At 33.6% G+C, this 17,362-nt stretch overlaps 1 protein-coding gene across 2 annotated transcripts in view; it reads left to right on the forward strand.

The window, feature by feature from the left end:
- jam2a (junctional adhesion molecule 2a) overlaps positions 1-15,607 on the forward strand; it is an 18,157-nt gene extending 2,550 nt beyond the window's left edge. The window contains exons 2-11 of one of the 2 annotated variants that reach the window (XM_067403999.1): positions 5,829-5,900; positions 5,980-6,090; positions 7,910-8,059; positions 8,133-8,317; positions 9,327-9,429; positions 11,380-11,487; positions 11,596-11,608; positions 11,867-11,938; positions 12,070-12,103; positions 13,722-15,607. In XM_067403999.1, coding sequence (XP_067260100.1) covers positions 5,829-5,900; positions 5,980-6,090; positions 7,910-8,059; positions 8,133-8,317; positions 9,327-9,429; positions 11,380-11,487; positions 11,596-11,608; positions 11,867-11,938; positions 12,070-12,103; positions 13,722-13,760 — 887 coding nt within the window. In that variant the 3' untranslated portion in view covers positions 13,761-15,607. The remainder of the gene's footprint in view (positions 1-5,828; positions 5,901-5,979; positions 6,091-7,909; positions 8,060-8,132; positions 8,318-9,326; positions 9,430-11,379; positions 11,488-11,595; positions 11,609-11,866; positions 11,939-12,069; positions 12,104-13,721) is intronic. The other variant, XM_067404000.1, reaches the window with a different exon arrangement.
- Positions 15,608-17,362: the final 1,755 nt, after the last annotated feature.

Below are 17,362 nucleotides of genomic sequence, written 5' to 3' on the forward strand. Positions count from 1 at the left end.
AATATTACATTTAATATTTATTAATTTAAGATTTTGTTTTATTGTATTTAAATTATGCATATTTAAATGAAAAATCTTGTATTAAAGTCTTACTGTAATACTGCATTAGAATAACAAACATCTAATGAGAAAAATCATGTTAAGTATAATAAATTTTATTATTATATAATGTATCATGTAACTATTCATATTATATTAAAATGAGAGTTTGGGGTTAAATGTATTAAGTTGTCATTATAATTAATAATGTTCTGCTGTCTTAATGCACTTTATTTTACATTCCTGTTCCCTGTGTATATACTGTGTACTTGATACAGCTAAGTACATAGTGTGAGCTTTCCAACATGATTACGTCATGCGTGGAGCATCACAGAGCAGTGCAAGACGAGCATTTGTGGTTAAAAAGTATATAATGTTTATTATTTTTAGAAAATGGCCGATGTTTCTCTAGATAAGACTCTTATTCCTCGTCTGGGATCATGTAGAGCTCTTTGAAGCTGCACTGAAACTGACATTTGGACCTTCAACCCGTTGAACCCCAGTGAAGTCCACTATATGGAGAAAAATCCTGGAATGTTTTCCTGAAAAACCTTAATTTGACCTGAACATGGCTGGATGTGTGATTAGACGTTGTTGTTGAGCTGTTGGTGTGCTTAAGAGCTGTCAGACGCAGTAAAACCAGCGAGCGAGTGTGTTTATGTGCTGACTCAGGACAGCAGTGACAGGTGTGTGTGTGTGTGTGGGAGTGTGTATGAGGTTCTCACAGGGACATTTGCTGTCCGTTCATCTTATCTGACCTGTGAGCGTCTATCAGACTGGACACAGTGTTTCCATGTGCGCTGATTCCCGTCACACACACAATGCTTCCCTCCGTCTCAACGGCCGTCAGACGATAAGACGGCAGGTACAAGGTCGAGCTCGGCACGGAGGCGGCGATAATATTGAGCTGAAGTCTCTCCTCACCGCAGAACTGTATTAAAGAAATATTTGACCAGAAATAATGATTCTGGCATCATTCACTTGTGATTTTCACATATGACTTACTTTAGTGGAGCACAAAAGGAGACGTTCAGCAGGACGTTTGACAAGGAGCCGCATGAACGATCTGCTAAACATCTGCTTTTGTGCTTCACTGAAGAAAGTAAGTCATACGGGTTTGGAACAACGAGTGAACATCACACAGAGACTCATATATTTACAAACTTTTATGATAGATGGAAATAATCGCGATTAATTGTTTTGACCACTATTAGTATTATTTTGAGAAGTATGTTCTACTGTACAATATTAATGCATTTCTGTTCAAATTTCAAGTTAAGTGAAGCCGAACTTTTATTTTGTCGGGTTGTAGTGAGTTTCTGTGTGAATCTGACGACCGTTTTATAAATGTAAATGAAGTGAATGTGAGCGGATGATGATTGACAGCTGCTCATGAGCTTTGATAAGACGTTCCCGTTTTATGCTCCAGATCTGGAATAACACAGATATGGAGGAAAGTCAGCATTCCTTCAGCGTGATCTAATGAAGACATGAGCGTTATGACACGCATGTGTTCGCTGACAGAAGCCTTCCAGAAAAATCACTGTTGTTACTGCAAACTAAAACTGTTAAAAATCATTTTCATTAATCAAAATGAAGCTCAATTGAAGTATTAGAAGAAAAACTTGAAAATGAGAAATGAGAACTTGGTGACTAACTGAAATAAAGTACTAAAATGACTAAAACTGAAGTATTGAAATGTCGTGATGACGTCAAACAAATCAAGCGCTCTAATCACCCACAGTCCTGTTTTTAATGATTTTGTCTGTCAGGAAACAACAACTCCAAGTGTTTTGGATGCTCAGTTTTCGCAAGTCATTATCAGCTGCACTTTTACAAGGAATTGCACAAGGACACGGTCATTTATCTGCACTCGAAAAAACTCACTTTATTCAAACAATTCATTTCATTGTGATTAAACAATGTAGCAGCAATAATCTTTCGTGGTTCTTTCGGGAAACGATTTGACTGCAGTCTTCATTCAGGTTTCAGTTGTTTACTGAAAGATCTTGCACGGTCAAAATAACACACCTGTGTCGGAAATGAATGGGAACTTGACGCAAAAATGCCATCAAATTTAATAAAAATGCTTCCAAAAACCAAGATATGGTGCAAAAAAGTCTCTGTACAAGTTCTTGTTTTTAATATTTATAAGCAATTTCACACTAGCAAACTTGCTGTTTTCCCGAATATCAGCACAATTTTAAATGTGACTTTATATAACAGTTCAATAAACAATAAGTTAATAGGCTGTTAGGTGACACGATATTGTCTATTTTTTCTCTATTGTGTCAATGAAACATTAGACCCATTGTGTGTCTCCAAGCAACACAATTTCAGTTTCGTTACTGAATGAATCCGCGTTTTTGAATGAATCGTTCTAATGAATGACTCAACAGTTCACTTCAGCTTTGTCCCTGAATGAATCAGCCATTTTGAACAAATCGTTTGCCTGAATGATTCAACGACTAGCTCGTTATGACAATGATTTGCTGCCACCTACTGGCGGTTTTAGTATCATTTTATTTTAGCTGAGGGATAAAGATTGAATGCTGTTTTTGTTTTCTGTCGTGATTGTAAGGATAGTTCTGGTTAAAGAGATAGAAAGCATTAATAAATAGACTATTAAGAGCGAAATATGAAAACATTGTAAATATAATGTAATTGCAGAACCATTGCATACACATTTTTTTTCCTCTGATTTATATGAATGCAACATGAATCTTGTAAAAGCGTCGCGGCACAAAGTGAATGTGATAGTGTGATCTGCTCTGGAAAGTCTTTAGTCTCATCAGTCATGTCATGAACTTGATCTCTTGTGGGTCGTGGTCTGATAAGGGCCAGCATTACGCTAATGGCACGTGGGCAGAAACAGGAAAACCAACAATGGCCGTCATGTTATTCAGGAAGGGAAACACCTGCTTCCTTTTCCTGAAAGTAAATCAGAATCTGACTATAGCCACAAACAGACAGGAGAACAGAAGCAGGACCTTTGAGGCTATTCAGTACAGAAGTCAGTAAAGAATGAGACCAGCTATGTTTAGAAATCTATATTGTGCCTGTTCATCCCGCTGGGAGTCCGCAAACACTTTCATAGAGCGCTATTCGCTGCTTTGAAACAATCTTTATTGTATAAAGCGCTATAAAAATAAATGTAGAAAAAAGATTCACTGCAGTGATTCACTCTTCAGTTGCTATGTGGCATATCATCATCAAAACCCACCCATGCCACCTCAGGAACCACATGGCATCACCCTAGCAACAACTCAGAACACATTTATATCTATAATCTAGCAAACACCTTGAACAGTCTGGAAACTGCATAACAACATAGAAAAATGCACTCAAAACATTCTAGCAACTACATAGGAACAACCAAGCAACTACTCAGAACACTATAGCAGCCGTAAATTAATGCTCTAGCAAACACCTAGAACACCCTAGCAACCAAACAGCAACATATCAAAACACACTCCAAACGTCTTAGCAACTATTCAGAGCACTACTTAGAACCACCATAAATAAGTGCTCTAGCAAATACCTAGAACAGCATAGTAACCTCATAGCAACACCTTAACAACCACACTGAACACCATGGCAACTGTATACATATGCCCTAGCAAACACCTAAAACTCCCTAGCAACATTTCCGAATCCACCTAGAACATCATAGCAACTGCATGGCAACATGTCAAAACCCACTAATACCACCTCAGGAAGCACAACCACTCAGAACACTCTAGAAACTGCATAGCAACACCCTAGCAACTGCATAGAAACACACTAGCAACTACTCAGAACACTATAGCAACCATATGTAAATGCCTTTGGAAAAACTACTCTATTAACCTCATAGCAACACATTAAAAATTCCTTACAACACCTCAACAACCAGACAGAACACCATAGCAACTGTATAGATATACCCTAGAAAACACCTAGAGCTCCATAGAAACCACATAGCAACACATTAAAACATTCATAACATTCAGGATGTCAAACTAATTCAAACACCTATGACACCCTATCAACCTTATAGCAGCACACTAAAAATCACTTATAACACCGAAATCTCTCAGATTTCATTAAAAACATCTTAATTTTTTCCTCTGAAGATGAACGAAAGTCTTATGGGTTTGGAATGACATGAGGGTGAGTAAATGATGACAGAATTTTTTTTTTTTTTTTTGGGTGAACTATCCCTCAGCAACCACATAGCAACACCTTAGTGACCACACAGAAATCATAGCCACCCTAGCAACCACTCAGAACATCATAGCAACATATCAAAACCCACCCATTCCACCTCAGGAACCTCATAGCAACACCCTAGAAACTGCGTAACAATAGACAAAACACACTCATAATACCCTAGCAACAACATAGCAACACCCAAGCAACTGCTTGGAACACTATAGCAACCATATGTCTATGCCCTAGCAACCGCATATCAACATATTAAAACCCACCCATATCACCTCAGGAACCACATAGCAACACCTTAGAAACTGCACAACAACACACAAAACACACTCATAATGGCCTAACAACCGCATAGCAACACCCTAGTAATTACTCAGAACTCTATAGCAACCATATGTCAATGCCCTAGCAAACACCTACAACATCCTAGAAACTGTATAGCAACATATCATAACCCACCCATACCACCGTAGGAACCATATAGCATCACCCTAGAAACTGCGTAACAATAGACAAAACACACTCATAACACCATAGCAACAGCATAGCAACACCTTAGTAACTACTCAGAACACTATAGCAACCATATGTCTATGCCCTAGCAACTGCATAGCAACATATCAAAACCCACCCATACCACCTCAGGAACTTCATAGCAACACCCTAGAAACTGCATAACAATAGACAAAACACACTCATAATACCACAGCAACAACATAGCAACACCCAAGCAACTGCTCGGAACACTATAGCAACCATATGAGTGTGTTTTGTCTATTGTTACGCAGTTTGTCTATTGTTACGCAGTTTCTATGCCCTAGCAACCGCATAGCAACATATTAAAACCCACCCATATCACCTCAGGAACTACATAGCAACACCCTAGAAACTGCATAACAATAGACAAAACACACTCATAACACCATAGCAACAGCATAGCAACACCTTAGTAACTACTCAGAACACTATAGCAACCATATGTCTATGCCCTAGCAACCGCATAGCAACATATCAAAACCCACCCATACCACCTCAGGAACCACATAGTAACACCCTAGAAACTGCATAACAATACACAAAACACACTCATAATGCCCTAGCAACTGCATAGCAACACCCTGGCAACTACTCAGAACACTATAGCAACAATATGTCAATGCCTTAGCGAACACCTACAACACCCTTGTAACCGCATAGCAACATATCAAAACCCACCCATACCAGGAACCACATAGCAACGCCTTAGCAACCACACAGAACCCTTATGCAACCTTATAGATGTGCCTTAGCAAACACCACATAGCAACACACTAATAAACATTCATAACACCCTGGCAACCACTCAGAACACATTAACGACCACACAGGTGTACTCTAGCAAACACCTAGAACTCCCTAGTATTAGTGCAACACACTAATAAACATTCATAACATTCAGGAAGTCAAACTACCAATGATGAACTCATAACAACTGACACACCGCAAACTAGCTTATCATCGGAAAGTTAAACACAGCTGGTTTTTGGGGGAAAATATTTTGACTCAGTATTTTGGAGACTGAGATTGTGGTGTTTTTGTTGTCTCAGTTTCAGGCGTCCCAGTTGTCCCCGTCACCGTCACCAGCCGCAGTCCCACAGTGGAAGTGCATGAGCTCTCGGGTGAGTGTGTGTGACGTCTTCATGCAGCCGTCAGCGAGACGATGTGCTCTAACTCCATGATGTGTGCTGCCCTCCACAGACGCCGAGCTCTCCTGCGAGTTCAAGACCGAGAGAGAAACCAATCCTCGCATCGAGTGGAAGAAGATCGACAAAGACGTCTCCTTCGTTTTTTATGAAGGCAGTTTCATAGGTAATGAATGACTCCTCAAATGTCTTAAGGAGAGGTGTGCATATCGACACCCTAGCAACCATAAAGAAAAAACCTATTGAACGCATAGCAACATATCTAACCCCAATTATACCACCTCAGGAACTGCAAAGCATCACACTAACAACCACTCATAACACCCTGGCAACCACTTAGAACACCATATCAGTCATATATCAGTGCCCTAGCAAACACATAGAGCATCTTAGCAACCCCATAGCAACAGGCTAAATATCACTCATAACACCTCTGCAAACACATACCACAAATTCCTTAGCAGATACCTCCCGGAAACTACATAGCAACACACTAAAATCATTCATAACACCCTAGCAACCGCATAGCTGCACGCGTATCGTTGGCATTAAAGTGATAATGAAGGCCGGGCAATCGCAGCAGATGCTCAAGTGGTGACAGACAGATTCACTTAAAGAGTAAAAGGGCCTAATATTGAGCCCTGAGGAACACCAGACCTGAACTGATCTCAGACCTGTAAACTCCCAAGGCAACGAACCGGGAAGGGTCAGTAAAAAAGGATTTAAACCAGTATGTTTCATTTTATATATTATTATTTTAGTGTATTTTTATTATATTCTTGTAATGTGGTTTGAGATGCAATTTTTAAAGGCGCAATAGAACAAAGTTTATTATTATTATTATCATTCTTATTACTATTTATTTTTATTATCATCATATTTTAGTATTATTTTTATTTGTATTATTTTTTTATTATTTTTACTATTTATTATTATTATTATTATTACTACTACAATTTTTTGTTTTTATTTGTATTTTATTATATCTTTATTATTATTATTATTATTATTATTATATTTTATTGTTTTTATTTGTATTTTATTATTATATCTTTATTGTTATCATCATCATCATCATCATTATTATTATTATTATTATTATTATTATTATATTTTATTGTTTTATTTGTATTTTATTTTAATAATTATTATTACTATTATTATTTCATTACTGTTTTTATTATCATTATTACCATTATTATATTTTATTATTGATTTTATTTGTAGTATTATTATTATTTTTTATTAATATCATTATCACCATCATTATTATTATTATTATTATTACTATTATTATTATTATTATTATTATTGTTTTATTTTATTATTGTTGTTGTTGTTTTATTATTATTTTATTACCGTTTTTATTATTATTATATTTTGTTTTTATTTGTATTTTATTATATCTTTATTATTAGTAGTAGTATTTTATTTTATTGTCGTTGTTGTTGTTGTTGTTGTTTTTATTATTATTATTATTATTTTATTAGTTTTTATTATTATTATATTTTATTGTTTTTATTTGTATTTTATTATTATATCATTATTATTATTATTATTATTATTATTATATTTTATTGTTTTATTTGTATTTTATTTTAATAGTTATTATTACTATTATTATTATTTCTTTACTGTTTTTATTATTATTAATCATTATTACCATTATTATTTTTTATTATTGTTTTTATTTGTAGTATTATTATTTTTTATTATTATCATTATCATATTATTATTATTATTATTATTATTATAATTGTTTTATTTTATTGTTGTTGTTGTTTTATTATTATTATTTTATTACTGTTTTATTATTATTCATATCATTATTATCATTATTACCATTATTATTATATTTTATTAGGCTATTGTTTTTATTTGTAGTATTATTATTTTATTTTATTATTATCATTATTATCACTATTATTATTATTATTGTTTATTATCATCATCATCATCATTTAGGGATGTGTTTTGTTGTGCAGGGCCGTTTCAGGGGCGCGCGGATATCGATGGTGCGACGGTACGGCTGCGCAGAGTGACTCAGGCGGACGCGGGCAAGTACCGCTGTGAGGTCAGCGCTGTGGCCGACTCCGTCAAGCTGGGAGAGACCAACGTCACGCTCACAGTGCTGGGTAACACTCGTCTCCGACGCTCTCGGATGCTCTCTGTGTCCTGCTGGTGTGCTAATTGTGCTTTCTGCTGCAGTGCCTCCACAAACCCCGTCATGTGACGTTCCCAGCTCCGCTCTGACGGGCTCTAAGGTGGAGCTGCGCTGTAGGGACCAGCACAGCATCCCGCCCGCCAAATACACCTGGTTCAAAGACAACCGCGCGCTGCCCATCCATCAGCCCAACGCCACATACACGGTCAACGAGTTCACCGGCGTACTGGTCAGTATCAGCACACATTACACACCATTAATCATGTTAAATCAGTCATTTTAAATACACACTCGTGTCCCATAATGTTAATGTTTTTGAAAGAAGTCTCCTATGCTCTCTACAAAACTGCATTTATTTGATCAAAAATACTGTAAAAATAATGAAATATTATTCCAATCTAAAATAACAGTTTTCTATGTGAATATATAGTAAATTGTAATTTATATCCAGTGATCAAAGCTGAATTTTCAGCATCATTACTCCAGTTCTTTCCTACAGACAGAGCTGAATTCATAAACACTGACTCTACATTTGAATGGAAGAATATGCATTTAAAAGCTAATATGAGTAAACGAGAGATTAATCATAAATCCAGTCATCGCAGCTGTTTTAATTGTGTGTGTGTGAATGAAAGCGAGTCTGTTGTCCTCATGTTCAGATCTGTTCTGAATCTCTGAGTGTCACACAGACAAACTGATGCTGACGGACCGACACGAGCGTCTCTGAACAACACTGACTGTCTGTCACACGTTCACACGCCTCTGAGAAACACGAGCAACCAGATTTCAGCTCAGCCGTGATTCTTTTAGTGCTTTAGAGGAAGCAAAAGAGACATTTATAATTCTATTTCAAATAAATGCTGTTCCTTTAAACTTTCTATTCATCAAAGAATCCTGAGAAATAGAATGTAAGATCGTTTTTACAGAAATATGAACTGTTTTCAACATTGGTAATAATCATAAATGTTTCTTGAGCATCAAATCATCATATCAGAATGATTTCTGAAGGATCATGTGACACTGAAGACTGGAGTAATGATGCTGAAAATTCAGCTTTGATCACAGGATATAAATTACACTTTACTAGATATTCACATAGAAACTCTTGAATGTGTCATATGAACAGACGGTTCATTTACTAAATCAAGAGTGATTCATTAGATTGATTCAAAGTGAACCGGTTCTTGACGGAGATAAACGAGTGTGTTTGACTATTATTCCTCTTCTGTACGGATCAGACCTTCCAGACGGTGAGCAGGGCCGATACGGGTCAGTATCACTGTGAGGCCAAGAACAGGGTGGGACCCGCTAAGAGCTGCCCAGGGACGCTCATGCTGGTCGGTGAGTCCACTTAAGAGTCGAAGGGAAGTTGCTCTAGTCTTTTTTCCCATATTGTGAAACGCTTCACAAACAAGAACAAATGTAGGGCGGGGCTTGATTTAGTCTGTGGGGAATTGATTGGATGGTTGTGGTTTGCTATTGGTGGATCTCATGTGAGTGACAGGTTGCCCCGCCCTCATCATCAGAGAAGAGATGAAGATGTTCTGATTCAACATGAATTTAAAACTGTAATGATGTGCACTAAAAAAATATTTAGAATAAACGATATTCCATGTCAATGTTGATTTCATGGTGACTTTAATTATATTTGGTGGCAAATTACTCAGAATTGAGATAAACCTGACAAAATTTGAGACAATGTTGTTTGAAAAATGCTATAAAAATTACGTTTTTTTTTTTTTTTTAATTGTAAGAATGCAGAACGTTTCAGTTTGGAACCACTAAGATTTTTAATGTTTTTAAAAGAAGTTTCGTCTGCTCACCAAGGCTACATTTATTTAATTAAAAATACAGTAAAAAACAGTAATATTGTGAAATATTATTACAATTTAAAATAACTGTGTACTATTTAAATATATTTGACAAAGTAATTTATTCCTGTGATGAAAAGCTGAATTTTCAGCATCATTACTCCAGTCTTCAGTGTCACATGATCCTTCAGAAATCATTCTAATATGCTGATCTGCTGCTCAAGAAACATTTATGATTATTTTCAATGTTGAAAACAGTTGTGTACTTTTTTTTCAGGATTCCTTGATGAATAGAAAGTTCAAAAGAACAGCATTTATCTGAAATACAAAGCTTCTGTAGCATTATACACTACCGTTCAAAAGTTTGGGGTCAGTAAGAATATTTATTTTTATTTTTTTGAAAAGAAATTAAAGAAATGAATACTTTTATTCAGCAAGGATGCATTAAATCAATCAAAAGTGGCAGTAAAGACATTTATAATGTTACAAAAGATTAGATTTCAGATAAACACTGTTCTTTTGAACTTTCTATTCATCAAATAATCCTGAAAAAAAATATTGTACACAAATATGTTGTACAATTGTACACATTAAATGTTTCTTGAGCAGCAGATCAGCATATTAGAATGATTTCTGAAGGATCATGTGACACTGAAGACTGGAGTAATGATGCTGAAAATTCAGCTTTGCATCACTGGAATAAATTACTTTGTCAAATATATTTAAATAGTACACAGTTATTTTAAATTGTAATAATATTTCACAATATTACTGTTTTTTCTGTATTTTTAATTAAATAAATGTAGCCTTGGTGAGCAGAAGATACTTCTTTTAAAAACATTAAAAATATTAGTGGTTCCAAACTTTTGGACTGTACTGTGTATATATATATATTTTAGAGAGACAACATTGTTGGTAAAAAAATGCTATAAAAATTAAGTAAATAAAGTTTTGTTTTTTATTTATTTATTTATTTTTTTAATTGTAAGAATGCAGAACGTTTTCAGCTTGGGTTATTGTTGTTAACTAAAAGTAAAATAATAATAAAAAATCATTTTCATTACTTGAAATTAACTGAAATAAAATAATATACAAAAACTTGCATTTTTGCATGACAAGATTTACTTATTTTCATTTAGTTTAACTTAAATTATTAAAACTAAAACTAAATAAAATGACAAAAACAGAATAAAATGAGCTAAACTGAAAAATACTATTATAATTTTTGTTAATATTTTGAATCAGATATTTTTATATCAGTTATTCCACTTTTTTTGTTGAGAATACTATAATTTTAAAATGTGTGTGAATATGACTGTGAATATAATGTGATGAAGATTATACGTGCGAGTTTATTACTGTTCTATGAAACATTTTGTGAATGTTTTGAAGCTTTAAATATGAGGGAGTGAATGTTTCTCAACTCACTTTTATTTTTGCATGCAGTTTATCCTCTGCTGATCATGTTTCTCTCTGTCAGATGATCTGAATCTGGCGGCGGTGATCTCCGGCGCTCTTCTGCTGTGTCTGCTGCTGCTGTTGTGTGCGTTCGGAGTCTGTTACGCCCACCGGCACGGATACTTCAGCCGTGAGTTCTGCACTTTCACACACAGATCATCATATTCTGAGAATCCTGTCAGCAGTTTATTAATGCTTTTAATGTTTTTCATTTCTGCCGCTGACTCGACACTCACAGGACACAGAGGAAGGTAAGACTAGTTCACTTCCTTAACTAACAGACTCTGAGTGTGTGTGTGTGTGTGTGTGTGAAGGTACTAATCGATCCAGAAGCAGTTTTCGAGTGTCGTAATCGTGTTCTGAACCTCGTTACTGCATGCGATTGTTTGATCACTCCGCGTCTCGCACACACTCTAATTTCCCATAATGCTGCATGACGCACGGCGTGTTTGACCGGCACCGGCTGACTGTAACGCTTGACCTTTGACCTCAGCGGTGCGTTATTGCAGGTCGTTCTGGATCCCGCAGTGTCACGGTGCGGCGCACATAAGCAGCCAGAACCTCAACAGAACCGAACACACGTGAGTCCGACCGTCACGCCACACACACGCAGGGACCGTAGACAGACACGTGTGTGAGAGAGAGAGTGTGTGTGTGTGTGTGTGTGTGTGTGTTGTTTCAGAGTTTAACATTGTGTTTTCCTGTGTTTCAGTCAGCATTCAGGATACAGTCACCCTCCAAAGGAAGTGAGTGAGATTATCATATCATTATTGAGATTCTTAACAGATGTTAATAAATACTGTAAGAATATATCGCTCATTAGTTCATGTACGTTAATGCACTAACTACTGTTAAATAATTATAAAGTTTATATATACACTACCAGTCAAACGTTTGGACACGACTATTTTAATGCTCATTAAGCCTGCATTTATTTGATCAAAAATACAGAAAAAACAGTAATATTGTGAAATATTATTACAATTTGAAATGATGGGTTTCTATTTTAATATAATTTAAAATGTAATTTATATCCAGTGATCAAAGCTGAATTTTCAGCATCATTACTCCAGTCTTCAGTGTCACATGATCCTTCAGAAATCATTCTGATATGATTTGCTGCTCAGTTATTATCAATGTTATTTTTGGAACCTGTGATACTTTTTCAGGATTCATTGATGAATAAAAGGTTAAAAAGAACAGCATTTATTCAAAATATAAATCTTTTCTAACAATATAAATCTTTACTATCACTTTTTTATCAATTTAACACATCCCTGCTGAATAAAAGTATTAATTTCTTTCATAAAAAAAGAAAGAAATACCGACCCTAAACTTTTGAACAGTAGTGTATATTGTTACAAAAGATTTTATAAATAAAGAAATGCTGCTCTTTAACTTTTTATTCATCAAAGAATCCTGAAAAAAAAAGTATCACGTTATAAAACAATATTAAGCAGCACAGCATTTGTAATAAATCATCATATCAGAATGATTTCTGAAGGATCATGTGACACTGAAGACTGGAGTAATGATGCTGAAAATTCAGCTTTGATCACTGGATATAAATTATATTTTAAAGTATATTATAATAGAAAACCATTATTTTGAATTGTAATAATATTTTACAATATTATTGTTTTTTTTCTGTATTTTTAATCAAATAAATGCAGGCTTGATGAGAAAAACATTAAAAATAGTAATGTGTCCAAACTTTTGAATGGTAGTCTATAGATATATAAAATGATTTTTAAAATAGAAAAAATTATGTAATATTTTAAATGAAATAAATATTTTGTTGACAATTTATAATAATAACTATAGATATATAAAATGATTTTAAAAATAGAAAAAAGTATGTGATATTTTAAATTAAATAAATATTTTTTTGAAATACGGTGACAATTTATAATAATGTTAATATGAATATAATTAATATAATAATACAATTAATAATAATAACTGCATATATTGTATATACTGTACTATGCAGGCTTTTTTTTTGTTTTCAATTATTTCAAAAATTCCCTTCCCGCCCAAAAATGGCTAAAAATAAAGCTTTTGACAAATTTATCAGTTTTTCTTCTAATTAAATTTTCTTTTATGAATTGATACATTAATACACTTGCATTATAAATTATCATTATCATTTAACATGATTTTCCTGATCCTCAATGGTGAATATTGAATAGAATTATTGGACAGAAAATTCATTTTTATTATTATTTTTCCAAATAAAACTTGCATTCAGCAACAGGATGTATTTTGGCGGCTCTGTGTCATACTGTTGAGGTTAATTCATTAATATAAAGTTGATCAGTAATGTACAGAGATGTCATTCTGAATGATTTGTCTCTCTCTCAGCCTCAGGATTTCAAACACACTCAGTCCTTCATGCTGTGATGGTGGAAACGACAGATGATGATGATGATGATGATGATTGTGGCGACGCTGGAACCGACATGAAGAAACTGGACACACAATAAATTCTCTATTTCTCGACATAATCTTCCAAACGCCTCTGACAGACTTTAAGAAAACACAAGCAGCTGTTGTGAGAGCCGGTCTCATGTGGTTCTCTTATAAATGTTGGACTCTAGCGCCTCCTGCTGGCCGTTTGTGGTGCAGCAGACCCTCAACCCGATGAACCTGATGAACCAGAGCGACTGAAACAGTTTAACCCGGTGCCTTTAAACGAGCTGATCGATGTTTGACACGCCGTGCCTTTCATTTCAACCCAATCATGTCTTTATCTGATGAGTGTGAGGATGTACATCATGCAATGGGGTGAATTGTTGTATATTTTATCAGTATTCATGTTTTGTTTTGTTTTTTAATAAAAAATAATTGCATTTTTTTGTCTGAATTGGATTGAATTTACTTCAGACATCATCGTGAAATGCTAAAATAAAGTTCCCAAATCATACAGAGAAGTCGAGATTTGAACAAAAGTTTCATTTGTCAATATTAATGCTTCAGCTGACATTTCACAGTATTAATTATTTGACCACTTACTGATAAACATTGTTCATGTCGTTCCAAACCCGAATTAAATCAATTCTATTAAGACAAACTGAACAATATTTATACAGCATTTATTAATTAGTTGAACATTTAGGCCTAATGATTTTTCCATCCAAAGTCTACCTAATTAACTTCCCACCATTGATGAGTTTTTCCATGTTTTCACTGTTATACAGTAGGGGGTGCTGTTACACATCTTCTGAAAGATACAGAATCTCCTGATCAAAACACAGGAGAAGAAGAAGCAGAAATGAGCAATAGAAGCATTGCTGACGCACATTTCAATTATCAAACATTAAACAGAATATAAATCAAAACTGTGTAACGTTACTGAATGAGATGTTGAACTCATGAAGAAGAAACGACTGAAGCTCTGATGGACTCGATCTAATCCATCTGAGCTTCGATCATCATTATGAATCCCGTCCAGACAAAGAGTTAAACGATGCAATTCGGTCAATTTGCCCTTGAAAATTTTTTAATGTATATTCTTGATTATTGTCTCGCTGACATTATACAAACCATCTTATAAAATGACCAAAGTCTGTAGAACTGACTTGCAATTTAAGGCTTAAAAATGGTTTATTTCAAAGATATGAACACCAACTAACTACTGTAAGTCTGGAATTAAATACAGTCAAACTAAAATGTATTCAGACACCTTGAACATTTCATTCATTAATTCAGTTTATCCACTATAGTTTAATAAATGGTAATAAAATATGATAAGATCTCGGAGTTAAACTGTGTCAGAAAACATTAATCTTAATTATGTCAGATAACACTTCATCAAAACATGGTCAGGTCAAAGTGTCTGAATAATTTTTGGTTCCATATTTTTATCAGTTTTACTGGTAGTCCACTGTATGAAGAATTTTTTAGGGTATAATATGTCACAATTTACTTTATTTTGGTATCCTCACTTACATAAATGAACTATATTGTCCTGAACACACTAGTAAAAATATACCAGAGATGTAAATAATTTTTGGTTTGACTAATATATATATATATATATATATGTATGTATGATTGGATTAATCTCCATGTTCATGTCAGGTGTTAAAGTGTTATTGTTAAATAAAGTTATTTTAGTATAATCGATTTATAATTTCATTTTTAGTTATTTTAGTACTTCAAATTAAAGTAAACAAAAATGAGATCATGCCTCAGCGATTAGCTAAAATAAAATATGTTTTTTTAAAAACATTTATTTTTAAGGAGCCCCACACATGGCATGCAGGAAAAAAAGTAAATTGTACGCACAATTTACTAATTCCTTCCCTAGATTTATAATGCATGATTTAGCCTACTATTTATTTCCTGCATGTCATGTGTGGGTAATGAAAAAAGTTTTTTTAATGGTTTTAGTTAACGATAACAACCCTGTTAACTAAAACTAGTTTAAATAAAATTAAATTATAAAGTGATTTTTAGTTTGTAATATTAGTTTTAAATTTAAAATGTTTTATTATAAATACTGAAATAAATATGTTTATAAGTTATTACTCAAACTAAAAGTTAAAGCTAATAAAATAAGAAAGCTAATACTTACAGTGTTCAGCGTAAATGAAATCATTCTAATATGCTGATTTGATACTCAGTTATTATCAATGTTATTTTTGGAACCTGTGATACTTTTTCAGGATTCATTGATGAATAAAAGGTTAAAAAGAACAGCATTTATTCAAAATATAAATCTTTTCTAACCATATAAATCTTTACTATCACTTTTTATTAATTTAACACATCCCTGCTGAATAAAAGTATTAATATCTTTCATAAAGAAAGAAAGAAAAAAAATTACTGACCCCAAACTTTTGAACGGTAGTGTATATTGTTACAAAGGATTTCTATTTTAAACTTTTTATTCATCAAAGAATCCTAAAAAAAGTATCACAGGTTATAAAATAATATGAAGCAGCACAACTGTTTCCAACATTGATAATAAATCATCATATTAGAATGATTTCTGAAGGATCATGTGACACTGAAGACTGGAGTAATGATGCTGAAAATTCAGCTTTGATCACAGGAATAAATTATATTTTAAAGTATATTAAAAAAGAAAACCATAATTTTAAATTGTAATAATATTTCACAATATATTGTGAAATATTCTATAATTCTATATTCTATAATTCTGGCTGCATCTATAATTCAGATTTTTAATCCCCGTATCCGCTTACATATATTTATATATAATCTATTTTTAATCTCTATAATAAAAATGTATAATTCAGATTTTGATCTCCATATCCATTTACATATATTATATATATCTTCCAAGGGATTTTTTCCCTCCTAGGACTTTTTTCCCAGTGCTAGCACGCTGGGTTTTTCTCCTAGGGGTTTTTTTCCACCCCTGGGAGTCAGCCGACATTGGCTTAATGTAGCACCATCTTGTATATGTTACATATTACCACGCTTGTTTGTACAGCTTATTTTTAACCACTTCCCTTTTTCTTTCTGTGCTTCTAATATGTAAAGCTGCTTTGAAACAATTACCAATTGTAAAAGCGCTATATAAATAAATTTGACTTGACTTGATTGTTTTTTTCTGTATTTATTATGAAATAAATGCAGCCTTAATTAGCATAAGAGACTTAAAAATAGAAATGTTTCCAAACTTTTGAATGGTAGTGTGGTAGTTTTTGTTGTGGGATGTACTCATTTTTGCATCACCCTAATTTGAGTAAAACTGAAAGTTATATTATTAACCTTACTTTCATGTCATAAGTTATTACACTTTTGGATATTATTTTCAAAGAGTGTGTACTCATTACGCTGAACACTGTAAATGATAAAAACAAAATTACTACTACTAAAATTATATATATATATATATATATATATATATAAAAAGACAGCCCAACTTTTTTCTCTTGTAGTGTAGCTTTTGAATGACACTTTTCTCAGTTTTCTGTATAAAAACGTTTGTGGAAAAAAGAAAACAGAAGCAAGACTTAAAAACAGTCATG

Source organism: Chanodichthys erythropterus, chromosome 12 (genome assembly GCF_024489055.1).
Source record: "Chanodichthys erythropterus isolate Z2021 chromosome 12, ASM2448905v1, whole genome shotgun sequence".
Taxonomy (NCBI): domain Eukaryota; kingdom Metazoa; phylum Chordata; class Actinopteri; order Cypriniformes; family Xenocyprididae; genus Chanodichthys; species Chanodichthys erythropterus.